This window comes from Capra hircus, chromosome 25, assembly GCF_001704415.2.
Source record: "Capra hircus breed San Clemente chromosome 25, ASM170441v1, whole genome shotgun sequence".
Taxonomy (NCBI): Eukaryota; Metazoa; Chordata; class Mammalia; order Artiodactyla; family Bovidae; genus Capra; species Capra hircus.
The window spans coordinates 37,260,547-37,277,695 of NC_030832.1; the positions used below are offsets into that span (position 1 = coordinate 37,260,547).

Genomic DNA, 17,149 nt, shown 5'->3' on the forward strand with positions numbered 1-17,149 from the left:
GTGAGCCGTGTACTGAGCATCAGCTTTTCGTGGAAGGAGAAAGGGTCTCCTGGGCTGTGGCTTGGCTAAACAACGGGTCTGCGAAGAATAAGGCTGAAAGTCTGGGACAAAGAGATCAAAAGAAGATTTCAGCTGATGGACTCATGGGAGCTGAAGAAGTGTTTGGACCTTTGTCTCACTTCAACGTCCAACAGAAAGTACCACTGCAGAGTCAGGACGGTAAGGGACAGGACAGACCTGGGGTCCAGGCCCTCCTCACCAGAGGACGAGACGCAGGCCTCTGGGCTTAGCAGGTTCCTACAGTTCCTGATCTGGGCCAGCAGCTCCAGTGGGGGCTAGAAAGACACCCAGCTGCCGCCTAATCACTTAATTCTGTGGGCCTCCATGAGGATCTGTTCATATCCAAGCACTGCTCAATCTTTCTCAATGATGACTCCTTCACCTTCACCTCCCACCCTAACGTATTTGGCTGGTGCAGGGACTCATTACCTGTAGTTTAATCTGACTCCAGGATGGCACATGAGGCAGTTTCCTGTGATCAGAACTGGTACTAGACATGACACTTTCTTGCTGTCCTCAATCCTGGCATGTCAGGTTTGCATGACCACTAGAGCTGCAGCAGCAGAGAGATATTTCAGTGACTACCAGCAAGAGATTGGAAAAAAAACTCACAAAGATAAGCAACCAACAGGAACAAAGAGTGAAGTCGGGTTTCCAAGTAACAGGAGGACCAACTGGCAAAAAGCCACACCTGAAACCAGAGTCTGCGGTCAGAGGGAAAAGATAAGGTCGACTGATTTAAGGTAAAATCATACTCTGTATACTGGCTTCTGGAACTTAGAAGGATGTGTCTCAAGGAGTCAAGATTTTCAGACTTTGGCAGAGACAGAGTACACAAGACCAAAAAGCATGTGAGGCTGACAGAATGTTCCTGAAGACAAAAAAAAAAAAAAAAGTGTTCAGTATGTAGGAAAGGCACAACGAAGACCAAGCTGCAGCTGCTCTACATACCTGGCCGCAACTTCCTAACACACATTCCAAGTCCTCAAAGCTCTAGTTACCTCAAATCCAAATTTTCCAAAAGCAAAACCAATAGGAAGCTTCCTCTTTCTAGAATAGGGTTAACAATTTTTTTACAGTAACAGTCCTGAGGCATTACAAGAACTTTTAAGTTTATTCTGAATCAGATTAAACTGCGTTCAACATGGCTCATTTCTTTACAAGTCATAATCTTGAGTATATGTTAAAACAGCTAAACAGTTTTAATGCTTCTTCTTTAATTATACTGGATACACAGCAGTGTAACTATACAAAAGGCAATGCCGGCATGGTGTATGGGACGTGAAGTATGGTGAGGGGACCCTGCCCCAGTGAGTTGGTGGGCAGGTGAGTAACCCACCCTGTCCCTGCCTGAGCTCTCACTCCATCCCCTTGACATTTAGTCAAACAAACAAAATCTACTCCATAGTTAACTTTGCAATTACTGGGCTGTCTCTAGCATTCACGTTCTAAAGAAAGAAAAACAAAAACCACCAAAAGATGGTTCCTGACAGTTAAGATCCTTCTCCCTCTGCAGTGTGGACTTTCTGATGTTTGGAAAGATTGGACTTACTACAAAAGGTTTTCCCACAATCGCTACACCAATAGGGCTTTTCCCCAGTATGGGTTCTATGGTGCTTATTAAAATTGGAGCTGTGGTTGAAGGCTTTCCCACACTCCTTACATTTATACGGCTTCTCTCCAGTATGGAGTCTCTGGTGAGAACTAAGACCCGCGTGCTGACTAAAGCTCTTCCCACACTCGTTACACTGATACGGCTTCTCCCCGGTGTGTATTCGGTAGTGGCGAATGAGGCTGCCTTTGCCACTGAAGGCTTTGCCGCAATCTTTACACTGGTAAGGGGCCTCTTCAGTGTGCATTCGCTGGTGCTTAAGGAGGTCTGAGCTCTGACCGAAGGCTTTCCCGCACTTACAGTCATAGGGCCGGTCGACCAGGTGTGTTCGGTAGTGAAGGGTCAGGTTGGAGCTGTGGCTGAAAGCCTTCCCACATTTGGTGCACACATATGGTTTCTCCCCAGTGTGTGTTCTCCGGTGTTTAGTGAGGTTGGAGCTATTACTAAAGGCCTTCCCACACTCAGCACATATGTAACGTCTCTCTCCTGGGGCAGGTTTAGTCACTACTTCTCTACCTTTAGCAGAACCTTTGTCTTGGAGAGGGGTTTTTGTTCCTCTCTCCTTTTCTGGATTTACCCACTGCCTTTCTAACCTGGCCTCACATTTATCAGCGATAATCATGGGAAGTGTATCCCTTCTGAATCCTTCTGCATGAGATTCTTCAGAACTTCCCTCCTTATCTGTTGATTCCTCATTCTGGGTCTTCGACTTACGATCTGAAACAGTAAGCAGGATAAGGACATGTCAGTTGCTTCCTGTCATGAGAAAAAAACTGGTAAATGAGAAACAGAACCATCAGGTGACACTGATGGATTGTAAGGGGTAACCAAATACAACTCTATAAAGTCAGAGTATCACGTTTAAGACAAACAGGTCATTATCAGATCTAGTTTACAATGCCAGACTTTCACGCAAGCCCCTACCAGAAGCTATCATGGTATGAGGAATACACAGCACTGTCTGCCAGGAGAACTTCAGGTATAGAGGGAAATTAGGCCAAACTTCAGGCAAAACTAAGCATACTGAGACAGCAGCAAAGAAGCTGGGTCATGTTCAGGCAGGAAGAAACAAGAAAGATTGTGGAAGGGTCAAAGTTGGTAACAGAATATAAACAGGATAATTAAGGGCGAAGAGGCTGGTGGCAAACTCACAAAATCCAGAGTCTCACAGAAGTTGAATGTATTCAATAGCAATAAAAGAGAATGTTTGGTCCATTGATAATTATTCTAATCCTAGATCCTTGGTAATTTGAATGACAGTACGTAACTCCTATGAGGGTCTAACTCTCATCATTTAAACTATCAATACATGTTTCCTGTCATCCTCTCAGTTATAAAGCAACTGTTGAAATCTGACTGAAGATGTTGAGTTTTTTTAGACCATTTCACTAGGCAGTCATACTTCTTAAAAGTCCACCTAACCATCCACACACAAAAAAGGAGAAAAGAGAAATCCACACTGAAAACTGATGATAGCAGGGCCACTAAGTCATGAACAAATGAACCAGCACCATCTCTTATCAGTTCATTCAACCTGCCCTCACCTCCGTGAACAGTCCCCTTACCGAACTTCAGCTCTCCCCTCAAGAGTGTGTCATTTGTTCCCATGCCAAGACTGACTGAGACACACGTGAAGGAAGAAAGGAACTCATTCTGTCTCGTCCGCCCAGGGGACCTCCTGACAATCAGGAATGCGGATGACCGCTTCTTCCACCACAAAGGCCTGGGGCACCAAGCAGGGGCCGGAGAGATGGTCCTACCTCGAACCTTCCTCAGCACGGGGGTGAACTTCTCCTCTTCACCAGTCTCTTGGATGTAGAGGGGCCCCCAGGACTCGTATCTGTGACTGGTCTCCATAGACTCTAGCTGCGGGCTGCTCAGGGACTCCTCCGCCATTCCTGAGGGTGACATCTTCTCCCACGACCGTTTCTGCTCACGGGGAGGTGGGGATGCCTAGAGACAATTATGAAAGACTGGGTCTGTGCACAGCTCACTTTAAGAACCAGAATGAAAGAAAATCTCAGAACAGCTATGTAGAACCTCTAGGAAAGAGACCCTCTATTCCATTCAACTCCCAAGGGTAATCCCTCAACTCCACACAGGATAACAGAAGAAAACCAGGAGGAAAGACAGTCTAGCTCGGCGGAAGGTCCTGTGAGGTGCTCTCAGCGTGTGGACACACCCGCCCCTGCCTGGTCCACTGGGCTCTCAATCTCGCGGAGGAGGAGGGCATCCCGGCCTACCTGTGGCGCTGGCTCATCCAGCTCCCGTTCCAGATCCTCCAGGAGAGTGACAGCCTCTTCGGCACTCTCCGGGCAGTGCTCCTGCACCCAGGCCTGGAGCTCCTGGGGCAGGATGGTCAAGAACTGCTCGAGCACCAGCAGCTCCAGGATCTGCTCCTTGGTGTGGATCTCGGGCCGCAGCCACTCGCAGCAGAGCACCCGGAGCTGGCTGAGGGCCTCCCGGGGGCCAGGGGTGTCGTGGTACCCAAACTGCCTGAAGCGCTGGCGGAATATCTCCATGGGAAGGCGCTTCCCTTTCTCTTCCTCCTCCTCAATCTTCACAATCACAGGCCCCTGCTCCTGTGGAGGCCTAGGGCCCAGAACTGTGGTCATGCCCAGCACTTTCATCTCGGAGGTACTCCAGAAACAGCTGTCACTACAGACAGGATTCCGTGGAGCAGGAATATTGGTTCCTGTGGGTTTCTGGTTCTTTAGGACTACACGTTAAACCTATGAAAATATGATTACCATAAAATTATCTAAAGAAAAAGTATGCTTTTGGTCTTTAAGAAATTGTGGAACTTACAGCCACTAATAAAAATACCATATAACAATGACTATCAAAAATCTTGCTAGCATCAGCTCAGGATATCCTGTTTTGATCTGATTTTGTCTTCATTCTCTGAAAGAGTGCTCTGTGGCTCAATTCTACTTTTGCATAGCTGGCTGAAGAAAATGAAAACACTCATTCAAAAATATACACGGGCCTTCCCTGGTGGCTCAGTTGGTAAAGAATCTCTCTGCAATGCAGGGGACCCAGGTTCAATCCCTGGGTGGGGAAGACCCCCTGGAGAAGTGGCAACCCACTCCAGTCTTCTTGTCTGGAAAATCCCACGGATAGAGAAGCCTGTGGGTGGGCTACAGTCCATGAAGTCACAAAGAGTTGGACACGACTTAGCGACTAAACCACTCAATATTCATACCAGCATTATTTACAACTGCCAAGATATGGAAGCATCCTAAGTGACCATCAACAGATGAACAGCTAGAAAGGGGTGTGCATGCATGCACATGCACACACACCCACACGTGTGCAAATACTATTCAGCCATAAAGAAGGGAACTATCTGCAACAACATGGATGGATGGACTTGGCGGGTATTATGCTTAGTGCAACAAGTCAGAGAGAGAAAAACAAATACTGTACATTGTCACTTACATGTAAACTCTAAACAATAAAACCAGTGAATGTAACAAAAAAGAAACAGACTCAGAGATACATAGAACAAGCTAGTGATTACCAGTAGGGGACAGAGAAAGAGGGAGATGGAAAAGTAGAAAGTGAACCGACAACAGAATCACCCTATTATTAAATATTCTCTCAAAGGAAACTCCGTAAGTTAGTTAATCTTACATGCTTATGACTGGCCTTCCTGATGAGCATGTTTTCAAACTCTAAGCAGCATCTTTCCTGTCACATAGGTGTTCCTATACTGGATCTGAGTAAGGAAAATTCCAGCAGTCTCAATAAGGAGCCAAAGACATACAAATCTATGTGGGTGTTCATCACATGACATTACACTGACACCAGCAGAGACCATAGAAAGAATGTACGGACGGCTTACAAAAGCTGAAGATGAGGGAACAGGAGCTGCCGATAACCTAGATCTAAGGCATTTAATAAACCGAGTATGGGCATTTCTTTTTTTTTTTAACCTCAACATGAATCAGCCATAGGTATACACATATCCCCTCCCTTTGGAACCTCCCTCCCCGCCCCACCCCTCTAGGTTGATACAGAGCCCCTGTTTGAGTTTCCTGAGCCATACAGCAAAGTATGCTCATTTCTAACATGCATGTCAGCCTCCATGGATCTGGTCTGACTGCACCTGAAATATCTTGCACACACACAAAATATACACATAATCACCATGAAGGAAAAAGGGAAAAACACTAACAGTGATACTTCTGCATTAGAGAATGATGTATGATTTCAATTTTTTAAAGTCTTTTTCATTTTCTAAATTTTCTTTAGTGGATATTACTTTTGTAACTAGAAAAATCATAAAATCTTTAAAGGCTCATAAGCAGTTTTTAACAAACCAAGACAGATTTTACTTCTAATGCCCAAATTCTATGGCCTTCAAAAAAAAAAAAAAACAGGAAAACAAAAAAGCACCAATTCCAGCCCATGCAGAACCTTCCAACAAAGGTACTCGTCTGTTACAGCTTTTATATCACGTATTTAGTTTCACATATTTGGTAAATATGTATTTAAAAAATGTATTTTATATGACTCTTCCCCTTTATTTTTGTGATCAATTTGGGTAATTAAAAATACAGGAAATGGGGTTCTAAGAATGAAACCTCAATACGCAACCTCATTTTTATGAGAAAGTTGGTAATTATCAGCTGCTAATTCGTGCGGAATTCTAGGGACGATAGCTGAACTCCCCTCTATGGAACCCCAACTCTGAAGCGTCCTACGAGGCACCACTGCTCCCGCACAGGAGCAGAGTCAGCACAGGACTCCTTTACGCCGCCCTCTGCTCTGGGCATGCCGCTGAAGCCCCAGGGTGAGGGCTGCTTGAAGACTGAGCAGGGAACCACTGCCGTCTCGTCTCCAACACAGGAACAACTCTGTAACTATTACAGGATTCCCTACTCTGGCCAGAGGAGGGCACCCCAAGAACAGGGGGACTCTCCATTGGGCGGCTCAGCCTCTGGGATTCAGCCTGGGAAATTCAGACACTAGGGTTTATAACGCGGCACAGGAGGCATTAAACAGGGCGTGTCCTGCGTCACGTTCACCTGGGATCTGTTACCCAGAACTTAGCAAATCCAAACACAGATGCCACTACATCAAACCATTGCCTTTGCAAAACACTTTAGGAAGAAAGTTTCCCTAAATGTTACTGCTGAGTACCGTCAGTAGTAACTGAGCCCAGTAGCTGTGATTTATTCTAGCACACCAGTTTTGCAGTGCCCGCAATTCAAATTCATGCCTCAGTAAGGCCACCAACATGTGGCAGGCTGGGCGCCTGGAGCCTTCTTCCTAATTGCACTCACTCTCCTTGATATCATCCGGTGGCATGGCTTTAGTTACCGTCTATTTATTCACACTCGCGATTTCACACTCTCCAGCCTGGACCTCTCTTCTGAGCGCCAAACTCTTACAACCAACTACCCACTTGACCTTGCCACCAGCATGTCCAGCGGCTTCCCAAACTTAACGTGTCCAAAACTGCACTTCCCATCATTCCTCTAAAGCTACTCATCTCAGTGAACGGCAATTCTACTGTTCTGTTTTCCGGAGCAAAATACCCTGGTCACTCCTGACTCCTCCTTCACATTCTACACACAATTCAGGACTAAATCTTGTTCTCTCTACACCCAAGGGATTCAGAATTCAACCACATCTCACTTCCTCCAACACTGCTGTCCCAGTCCATCATCTCTGCCTTTTTTTCTTTTTTCTGCCCCATCACACAGCATGCAGGCTCTTAATTCCCTCACCAGGGACCAAACTCAAGCCCCCTGCAGTGGAAGCACGGAGTCTTAACTGCTGGACCACCAAGGAAGTCTCGGTTGTCTATAAAATATTATACGTCAGATCACATGACTCCTCTGTTCACACCTTTCAAGGCTTCGTGTCTCATACGGAGTAAAAGCCAAAATCATCCCAAGACCAAAAACAAGGCCTCAAGGGTTTCAGTCTCTGTTGCTTCTTGGATTTCCTTGTCCTTTGTCTCTCCTCTTTCTTCCACCTGTCAGACTGGTAAATAATTTTTTTTTTAATCTGATAATGGTTTATTCCCACCCCTACCCTGTCAAAGCCAGTATTTGGTCTTGACCAAACATCTGGTCATGCTGAGTTTGTCTAAAGGTTCATTTAGAGATACCCTCCAGATCTTGGCTTCTCAATTTTTCTCAATAAATAGTTAATACAATAAAAAAGCACGTGAATAGAAAACAGAGGTTTCATTACTCACATTATCTTCAACCACAATGAACTATCTTCTTTAAGCTATCTAGACTGTTTAGCACAAAAGGGCCAAAGAGCAAAAGTTCATAGTCTACAAGCAGAGGTGTTTGTTCTGTTCCGAGTTTTTCCTCCTCCTTTAGGCCAATTTCCCAGAGCCCCCCAAAAGTGCCCCAAATCCCATTCTAGAAGATCAGGCATAAATGAACCAAGTTACTATTATAAATTCTAAAATTAAAGGGGATTTACCTATTGCTGCTAGAATGCTTTTTTTTTTCCCCTAGAACTTTAAAAATGTTACCCTTTTGTAACTGAAAACTCCTATCCAGGCAAATCTGGTAATTTTGAGGCACAGATTTCTACTGTTGGATAGTTTTCTGCGTTTCCTCCTTCTTTAGACCGCACCAAATTCTGCATCACTTTTTCTCTTTTTTCTTCACTGATCCTAGTTCGCTCCTAGTCCAAAATTTACTTTCTCCGTAGTAGCCTTCCAACACCTGAAAACAGTTGTCTTGCTTAACTCTTTTCTTCAAAACTCTTCCAACTGTTCCTTTAATAACAGGAGTTTCTAAGTATCTCACTCACAAGATCACCTTTCTCTAGACAAACTGTAAGTAAACGGCCCTCTAAAATGGGTTTCTAGACTTGAGCAGATTCCTGTTACCTACTTTCAAACCTGAACAATGCCCAACGGACTAGTCCCTCCCATATTTCGGACAATACACAAGACTTCCGAGGCTCAGTTTCTCACACGAGGCTCCCAACCCTCGGGCGAGTTCTTAAATCAATTAGCCTTGAATTTGGACCGCCTACTTAGAGCCCGGAAAACATCCCTGTTCTAGCTGACCAGCGACTGGGCTCACCGAAGGCAGAAAAAAACTGCTTTGTAACGCGAAAGAGACCAACTTTCAATTGTTAAACCCGGGGGTGGGGACAGGGGCGGAAATGCTTTCAGGAGAGCAAAGGCCTCCGCCATCTGGGCCTGGGTAGGGACAGAGGCCTCCTCCCACGTCCCTCCCCGGACCGGTCTGGGGAGTCCCCAGAGGCCACAGCTGCCTAATCCACTCGTCCCTCCCCGCACCCTTTCGGCGGAAACTCCCTCTTCCGCCCGCCACGCGAACCGTGGACCAGGAGGCTCACCGTGAGTCAGAGCCGCTCGGGCCGCTGGGACACCTCAACGCGCACCGCGGCCGGCGCAGCCGGAAGTACGTCATAGCTCCGCCCGCGGAGAGCTGCGAGAGGCCGCAGCGGCCCCTCTAGGAACTCGGGAGGTCCTCTCTGCATCTCGGTGTCTCGGGTGCGCCGGAGGTTCCTGCCCGGCAGGGACTAGTGGAGAGAAGCCCCCGCAACGTGAACAGGCGGGGACCTAGTCCGCACCTTCTTTTTTTTTTCCGCACTCTTTTTTTTTAAAACTAAGAAAGGGCCGACTAGACGAAGTCTTGGCAGTGTTCGCACCCCGCCGCTTCCCGCCGGGCCAGGGAGAGGCGTGGGCTCCGCGCGGTGACTTCGGTCCCTCCTCCTGGACTTGAGGCCGGTTCTCCTGTGATCCTCAGGCTGGTCACCGCGTGGGAACTCGGTCCCCGTTTATGAACATGGAGTTCCACACTTAGCCCTCTAAGCCGGAGATTCAGTTATCTCTCTCCCGGCGGCATCCAGCTACAGTAGCTGTGCCCTTGGGCCTTTGTGGATTCTAAGCTTCCTGGACAGAGATCTCTGATGTCACCTTCTAGGCGCACCTGATGTTGCAGCACTTGGTACAGAGGTCCTTGCCTACCTTGTCAACCCCCTCCCCCACCCCGGCTCTTGCTCAATTGCAGTTAGGGACTAATTGTAAATAAGGGATTGATCCCTCAAAAGGCACACATGTTGGGACTTCCTTGGTGGCTTAGTGGTAAAGAATCCGCCTGCTAATGTAGGAGACACAGGTTTTGTCCCTAATTAGGACAATCCCGCATACTGCGGAGCAACTCAGCCGATGCACAACTATTGAGGCTGTGCTCCATAATAAGAGAAACAACTGCAAAGAAAACGGTGCACAACTAGGGAGGAGCCCCTGCTCTCAGCAACTAGAGAAAAGACCACACAGCAAATAAAGTTAACCAGTGTGGTTGGTGGCTTGCTGGGATGTGGCATCTGCATTTCAGAATTGTTTTGGCTTCCAAGAACCTCATACTCTTCCCAATGAATTCATTCAACAATCTCATACGAAGAAACTTATGGAGAGTTCTACTTGCAAAAAGTTCAATTAAACATTTGCTTTCCTGTAATTTCAACTCATTGATCCTTGCCTTTTTTGTTTCTTTTAAACTGTGCCACAAGTCTTATGGACTCTTAGTTCCCCAATCACGGATGGAACCCAGGCCCTCAGCAGTGAAACCACCAAATCTTGACCACCGAGCCATCAGGGAATTCCCATGTTGATCCTAGTCTTGCCTGAGCTTTTCCTCTCACAAAATGCATGTAGTAATTCTTCTTGTCAGCCCCTTCAAAATATTTGGAAATTGCCACATGACTGTCCCAAAGATCAGCTCCAACAGTTTCACAATCTTGTCTGCAAGTTCTTTCTGAATATTGCAATGTGAAGTGTAACATGACCCTATGAGGGCCCTCGGTTTCTTATTTAAACAAATCTCCATACTCTGCCATATTCTCCCCCTTCACTCTCTACATTACCGTTTTCTTTTGTTTTGGAAGATTATTTGGTTTGAAAAATAAAAGGGGGGGGGTCCCCTTACCTTTGTAGCAGAAATCTGGAAAGCGAAATGCTAAGCTGGTTACTGTTAGTCCCGGCTCCCTCCTCTGTTTTGGACAGGGTGGTTCTGGTTCTCTCCAAAAGAGCTGCTTTCAGGATCTTTGTCCCCTAAGTTTCACTCACTTATTTTTGCTGCTATCACTATGCTTTGCCAGTAGAGGGTGATCAAACCTTGATTTCTCTTAAAACAAGGCAAGCTCTTTGCCTATCACAGCTCTAAAACTGCCCCCCACCCCCAGGAGTCCACCTGTACAGCCTGTTGGGAAGTTGCAAAGACATCATTCAGCTAAAGAAAATGAAAAGAGAATCAAGGTGATGTAGTTAGACAACCCCATAGCTTAGACCTGGAACTCTGTACTAATCAGCCTTGGGAGACTTGAAGATGCAATTTAATTACCTGGAAAAGGGGCGTAATAACAACCTCCTCTGACAACTTTAAAGCGCCTGGATCACAGGAGAGTGAGCTAGCTTTGTAATTAGCTATACCAATACTAAAGACATTTTAATTTTCAAAACTCTGGGCTACAATATTTTTCTCATCTCCTGTGTTTTAATGTCGGCCTCCCACGCCCCACCGCCATGGATGTGGCTCTGCCCATCGCAGATCCTTTGTTATCCTACCTTCTCTGGAGAAGGCCACCTGTCTTCTTAACAACAGAAGATAAAGTTTCCTGCCAAGACTTTTACAAGAGAGCAGGTTGCCAGCTCATTGCCCGTTGTCGTGGAAGAACCCAGAAAAAAACTGCATTCTCTCTGAGTAGATGGAGATCACAAGGGGCATGTGGCCCAACCCTCCCACTTGCAAAATCCCTTCCTGCCCAGGACCCCAGGTGTCACAGCTGACCTGATTCGATGCAGCAACCTGCTCTGGCTGACTTGGCAACAAGGTTCCTTCTCCCAGCGACTTCCACTGGGGTCACTCCTCCTGGTTGTGCAACTTGGGCCCTACAAAACCCTGGGGGGCCACCATTCATCTCATCAGGGAGTTGTACAGTTTAATATTTATCTCGCTGTGCTGGCTCTCAGTTGCAGCATGTGGGATCTAGTTCCCTGACCAGGGATGGAAGCCTTGCCCCCTGCATTGGGAGGGTGGAGTCTCAGCCACTGGACCCCCAGGGAAGTCCCTGGAGTTGTGCGGTTATCACAACTCACCAGCACAAGGCAGCCAAGTGTCTTGAGGAAGAGGTGCCTTTTTCTAATTTGCCTCTGCCAGGACAATTAGAGGCTGAGGTTGGGCAGAGCTGGTTTTATGTATCTGCCTTACTCATTGCAGAACCTATTATTCCTGACACCCAGGACATGGTCTGACACTGTTTACTGAAAGGGATTTAAATCTATTTCCTGGAGTTGTGCAGAACAGACAGAATCTCTCTTCTGACATGACAAGCCTTTAGATACTTGAGGGTAGAGACCAAGTTCTTATGCCTTTTTTCCTTACCAAACAAAACCCTTCGTTGCACATCAGAGATGGTTTTGTTTTTCCCTCCTATGGTTGATGTCTTTAAAAATGCAAGTCCAGAACCAAATGCAGGGTGCAGTGACCGATAACTCAGGTAGAGGAAGACTCAGACCAGCACCTCCCGTGTTCAGGCATCTGGAGTGGAGGCTGTGCTGAAGACACCTGGGACTTGGGAGGTGGTGGTGGCAACTACTGATGGACACAACAGTTTGGAAAGACCTCTTAAACCTGTATCAGCAATGTCCATTATTCCGGGCAAATACTGTTCCTTTAGGACCCCTTTAGGATATGGAAACTGAAGCTCAGGGGAAAACAGAACACTCTGCACTTCACTCTCGTTTCTAAATAGAGTGAAAAAAATTATTTAAATGAGACAAAGCAAAAAAAAGTTTCTAATAAACAAGGTTATTAGAAGTCATAAAGATCTAAACTATCAGTTTGACATGCTGTTCTTACCATTAGGATGTTCTGTTTTCTAAGATTCATAAAGTGGTCAAAGATTATTTTAATGGTTTCATTTTATGAGAAAATTATGTTTTAGGAGATCGTTAAAAAGCATCTTTATTCCATGGCTTTCGATTCTGTTGCCCTCTTAGAAGCTACCTAAGCTCCTGAGAAATTACTTAGGACATGTCATTTGGATGAGGGTTGTTTGTGGGTCACAGTATGTTTTTGACTTTGAAATTATACTTCTATTTCTTTATGCAACCAAGGACAACAAAACACAAACATCACAACTATTGCCACCTAGAGATGATAATTTATTGTTTTACCAAGATTTGGAAGAAAACATAAAGAGAATATTTATTACAAATCCCCACCATCTCCTTCTCCGACCTCACCACTCTAACATTTCTCTGTCAGACAGCACCGGCCTCCTGAAATGGACCATTGACTGTAAGTGCATATCAGTTTCAGTTTGCTGCCATGTTTCATGATTGAAACTTTTAGCTCTCAAGCAAGTTTCAAAAGCCTTTTCAGTGGAGGAGTTTCTTAGCTTTAACAGCAACAGAAAAACCATTTTCCCTCTAAGATCGCATTACTTACCGGAAGAAGTCTTTCCAGAAATGTTAATGAGGATTTAAAATAAACAAGTCCACTTAAAAAATCATTTCCTGAACATCTATCAAACACCTGGACTCTTCAAAGACCAGTGAAATGAAAAGGCCAGGCTTGAACTGCAATAACTTAACTCTGGGGGGTGTACAAAGACAAGTGAGTTTCTTCTTTTGGTCTAATTTATTCTAAACGAAGAAACCAGGAACTGACAAAACAGGAAAGGTTTATTTTATCCAGTCTACAGATAAACAAGACAATGCCTGAGTTAGTTCTCTATATAGATTTAGGCTTATCGTGTTGACCTGGGTGTAATAATCTCTATTTAACTAAAAGCTAATAAAAATACGTATGTTCATTTTAAAATAATTGCTGATTTTGCCTGCATATCCCACCCCTTGCCCCTAAACTCAACAGATTTTCCTGTATCATCACCACCTGTTTCCTCCCACCCACCCCCCCTCACATATCTGTTTTCACATAAGAACCCCTACAACCAGCAGAAGCGTCTCTAATATGCTCTGTCCTTGCTCGGGCGGGGCAGGGGCCAGGTGGAAAGGCGGGCGAGTACTGGTCCACAACTCATGGCCAGTCTCTCCTCTCCCTCCCTCAGGCTCCCCTGTCACTCTTAAGCAGCTAGTCTGTCTTCTACCACCCTCCTCCCCACTCTCCTGCATGGTGCATCTGACCTTGTTGGAGACTAACCGAAAGCAACTTGGGGGCACCTGCGGCTGCCCAGTTCCCTCCCTGGACCAAAGGAACTTGAAACCCACATCTGATGCTGGAATGAAACCCCAGTTTCAGCATCACCTTTCAATACCTCACAAACTTCCTCTTTGCATCTTAACACACTCAGCCTGACTGTTTAATGAGTGCTTGCTGAAGGGAGAAAATTTAATTTAGGACCAATTAACTTTGCTGACTGCTGTGCAATTTGAAGTGAGTCATGATTCTTTAGTAAATGGAGGTGAAAAACTCAACAATTAGAAGAAAAACCTGTTAAATAACAGACCATTGTTTAGAAGTCAATCTAATGTTCACTCTTTACCTTCCACGGTTTCAGGATAAGAGAAAAACACGAGGTTTGTGGTATTCACTATTAAACAGAACCAGACAATATGAAATTAAGTTCTCATGTTAAGACATTCTTATTATGTGATGTCTAAAATATTTCCCAAACTTCTGTTTGACCTGCAGAACCGGAGATGGCTTACCTCCCTATAACTTCAAGTTTGTTTTTACAAAGCTCTGAAAAGTAAAAGAGATAATTTCAGTTTTAGATATAATAAAAAATTAATTTGAATAGCAAAATAAGTGACTACTTTTCAATGTACAGTAGTGTCCATCCCAGGAATGAAACCCAAATGTTAGAGAAATTTTTTAAACAATGCTATTATATTCTCCAGCAGTAGCTGAAATAAAAATCTACTCTAACTTCTACAAAAACATCTATTTATACCACTTACTTTCCTTTTCTCTGATTCTGCATTTCGCTTTGCAATCTGCAGACCTGCATCTGGTTTCCCAGTTCAGGCACCATGGTCCCCTCATCGCTATTTCTGAGCAGTTGCACAGAGTGGGACCACAAACACATGGCTTCTCTGGCAGGTATTGCTGTCACTGTCTGACTACAGGTTAATTCTGTTACACCAATTTACACAATTCTTCCGTGAGGGTGGTAGGATGAACCTGGTTAGCTAGCTTTAGATGAGTACGTCAGGATAACTGGACCCTGCAATAAAAGGTGATCAACTCTAGGATAAAGAACAGAAAAAAGTTCTTTCTCAGCTGTGAATCTTCTCAAGCCCTCTTTTAATAATCACAGGCCAGGGGAGGTGAGTGGGATCAGGGGAGGTATACAGGAGACCCCTGCACACAGGAGGTACAGAGGGAACACTGCAATGCCGGGGCCTAGATGCATCTGTGTCTATTTTCTAGGGAAAAGTCCATCTTGTTGTTTTCCTACCCCACGTTTTCTCAACACAGAGGTAAGAGTTAGTGGGGGAAGCAGGATGATACTTTACACCATTGGTCCAGGTCAAGATAGTCAAGTGGTCCCCCTGGCCTTCCCAGTCCACTCCCTTCTCTCAATTCATGGAGCAGACCTTCTTCCACTCCCGACAAGCTCAGAGAACCCATTCTCCTTGCTTGAAATGGTGATCTGGCAGCTAAGCGTCGAGTTTCTGGCTGTGGAAACTGCAGGCGTCTATAGCAAACTGTTCCGTTTTAGTTCCCTATTCACCTGTCCCTCCTAACGGATCTACTCATTCCTAAGTTCTTGACTTGATAAGCACCAAACTATGAAGTCTTTTTTTTTTTTTTCCCTCATTTTTCCCTCTCCTCAGTTCTGTGAATTGACCTGTCTATGTCAATTTCACTACTCACTCCAAAACATTGCTCTTTTGGAGTGATGTGTTCTGTCAAATAGATTAAAATAAAAATACATTATCTGGTACAGGGAGTATACAGAACAACAGGGGCTGAAGGTACAAAACAGACACTGACATTATGATCATACAAAATATACAGAAGTACCCAACATCAACAATTTTTGTCAGAAATTGTACATTTTGCTATTTCTTTAGCATTTCCCCACATTTTCTTCTTCTTCTGTGGATCCACTGCAGTGAAGATCGAGCTTTCTCCACAGTGTTTCTGAAATTTGTTACATGACTGGAACATACTGAAGGAATTCCTTTTCTGTCCAAAGCAATGAGTGCTATACATGGAAAGTTTTCCCTCACATAACAATGTTTATTTACAGTGAGCTTTCTGATGCTAAGCTGAAATGTGATTAAAGGCTTTGCCATATTTATCACATTTAAGAGGTTCCTTCCTGGAATGAATTTTCTGATGCCAGGTAAGATGCAAATTCTTACCTATCGAAAGGGTCAACCTGTCTGTATATCTTTAGCAGTTTCACTTTTATGCCTTTAATAAAATACTAAGTGCCCTACATATCAAGATGCCTCATACATCTGCAGCCCTAGGCTTTAGCCTTGCCTGCCAGGATGAAGCAGAAACAAATGCCCAGCAACCTGAAGAATTTTACTTCTCTTCCTGGCAAGGTTAAGGTATATTTTTTAAAAACCTCTCAAAAATTTCCACTGGGTCAGCTAGCATGCCAACAGTTAACTAGAGTTCTTGAACTGTTAACAGATTTCAGCCAGTCGAGGACTTTCAAATGACGATTCCAAGCACTAATTTAGATGTTGTGAGCCTTTTGGACTATGACCCAATTATACTTTGTGCTGAGCAGCTGATAAATGAATGCAATGAATAGTTTTAATAAACAGCGGTAGCCCCTGTTTTCTTCAGAAAAGATGTCTTCAAATAGCTATTTTAAGGAGTCCATTTGCTGAAGACCTGGAGCAATCCCCATAGCCGTCCCAGTCAGTACAATATCCCAGGAAGATGGGAATTACATATGGGGGAATAAGTTATAATTTCCATAAGAAGAAATGATGGCAGCATTATGTTGGCATGGAGTTGTGGCTCAAAAAGGCCAACGTGGACCCAACCAACGTTCTTTCCCTCTTCAGAACAGGTGGTACTTTGATCAGTGTCTGGAGTTAAGCACCTCACTGCTTTCAGTAGTTCCCTGGCAGCAGAAGTCTTTGATCAAACGCACCAAGTTTTCTACTTGACCATCCTTGTATTACTCTGAAGAAAATTCCTCAAAGCAGTTTCTTCTACCTTCCCTTTTCTATCAAAAGTTAGTCAGGTTTGCCCTTCTGGAGTATCGCTCCTTTTCTTCACCTGGTTGGATAGACTACTCAGGTCACCAGCTGACCTCGGTAAAACTCCCCCAGGCAACACATGGACCCAACTGCTCAGGAGCTGCAGGGAAGCTGGGGCGGGTCCAAGTTACAGAGGCCAGAGGATTAGTGCTGTTTGGCCTGGAGTTGAGGGTACAGCTGCCCCCACCTCTACGGCTCCCCATGAAGCTGACATTGTTTCACAAGCCTGGGTTGTTGGCTGACGAACAAGTGACAAAGGACAGTTT

General features: G+C 45.0%; 1 protein-coding gene across 4 annotated transcripts in view; it reads right to left on the reverse strand.

Annotated features, from left to right (window-relative positions):
* The window catches only part of ZSCAN21 (zinc finger and SCAN domain containing 21), a 31,845-nt gene continuing 15,844 nt past the window's right edge, over positions 1,149–17,149 (reverse strand). Inside the window, exons 1-4 of one of the 4 annotated variants that reach the window (XM_018039894.1) lie at positions 10,612–10,635; positions 3,916–4,404; positions 3,433–3,625; positions 1,149–2,389 (exon numbers count right to left, since the gene is read on the reverse strand). In XM_018039894.1, coding sequence (XP_017895383.1) covers positions 1,554–2,389; positions 3,433–3,625; positions 3,916–4,302 — 1,416 coding nt within the window. In that variant the 5' untranslated portion in view covers positions 4,303–4,404; positions 10,612–10,635 and the 3' untranslated portion in view covers positions 1,149–1,553. Of the gene's footprint in view, positions 2,390–3,432; positions 3,626–3,915; positions 4,405–7,886; positions 8,045–9,016; positions 9,108–10,611; positions 10,636–17,149 lie in introns of those variants that run through there. The other 3 variants (XM_018039892.1, XM_018039893.1, XM_018039895.1) reach the window with 3 other exon arrangements.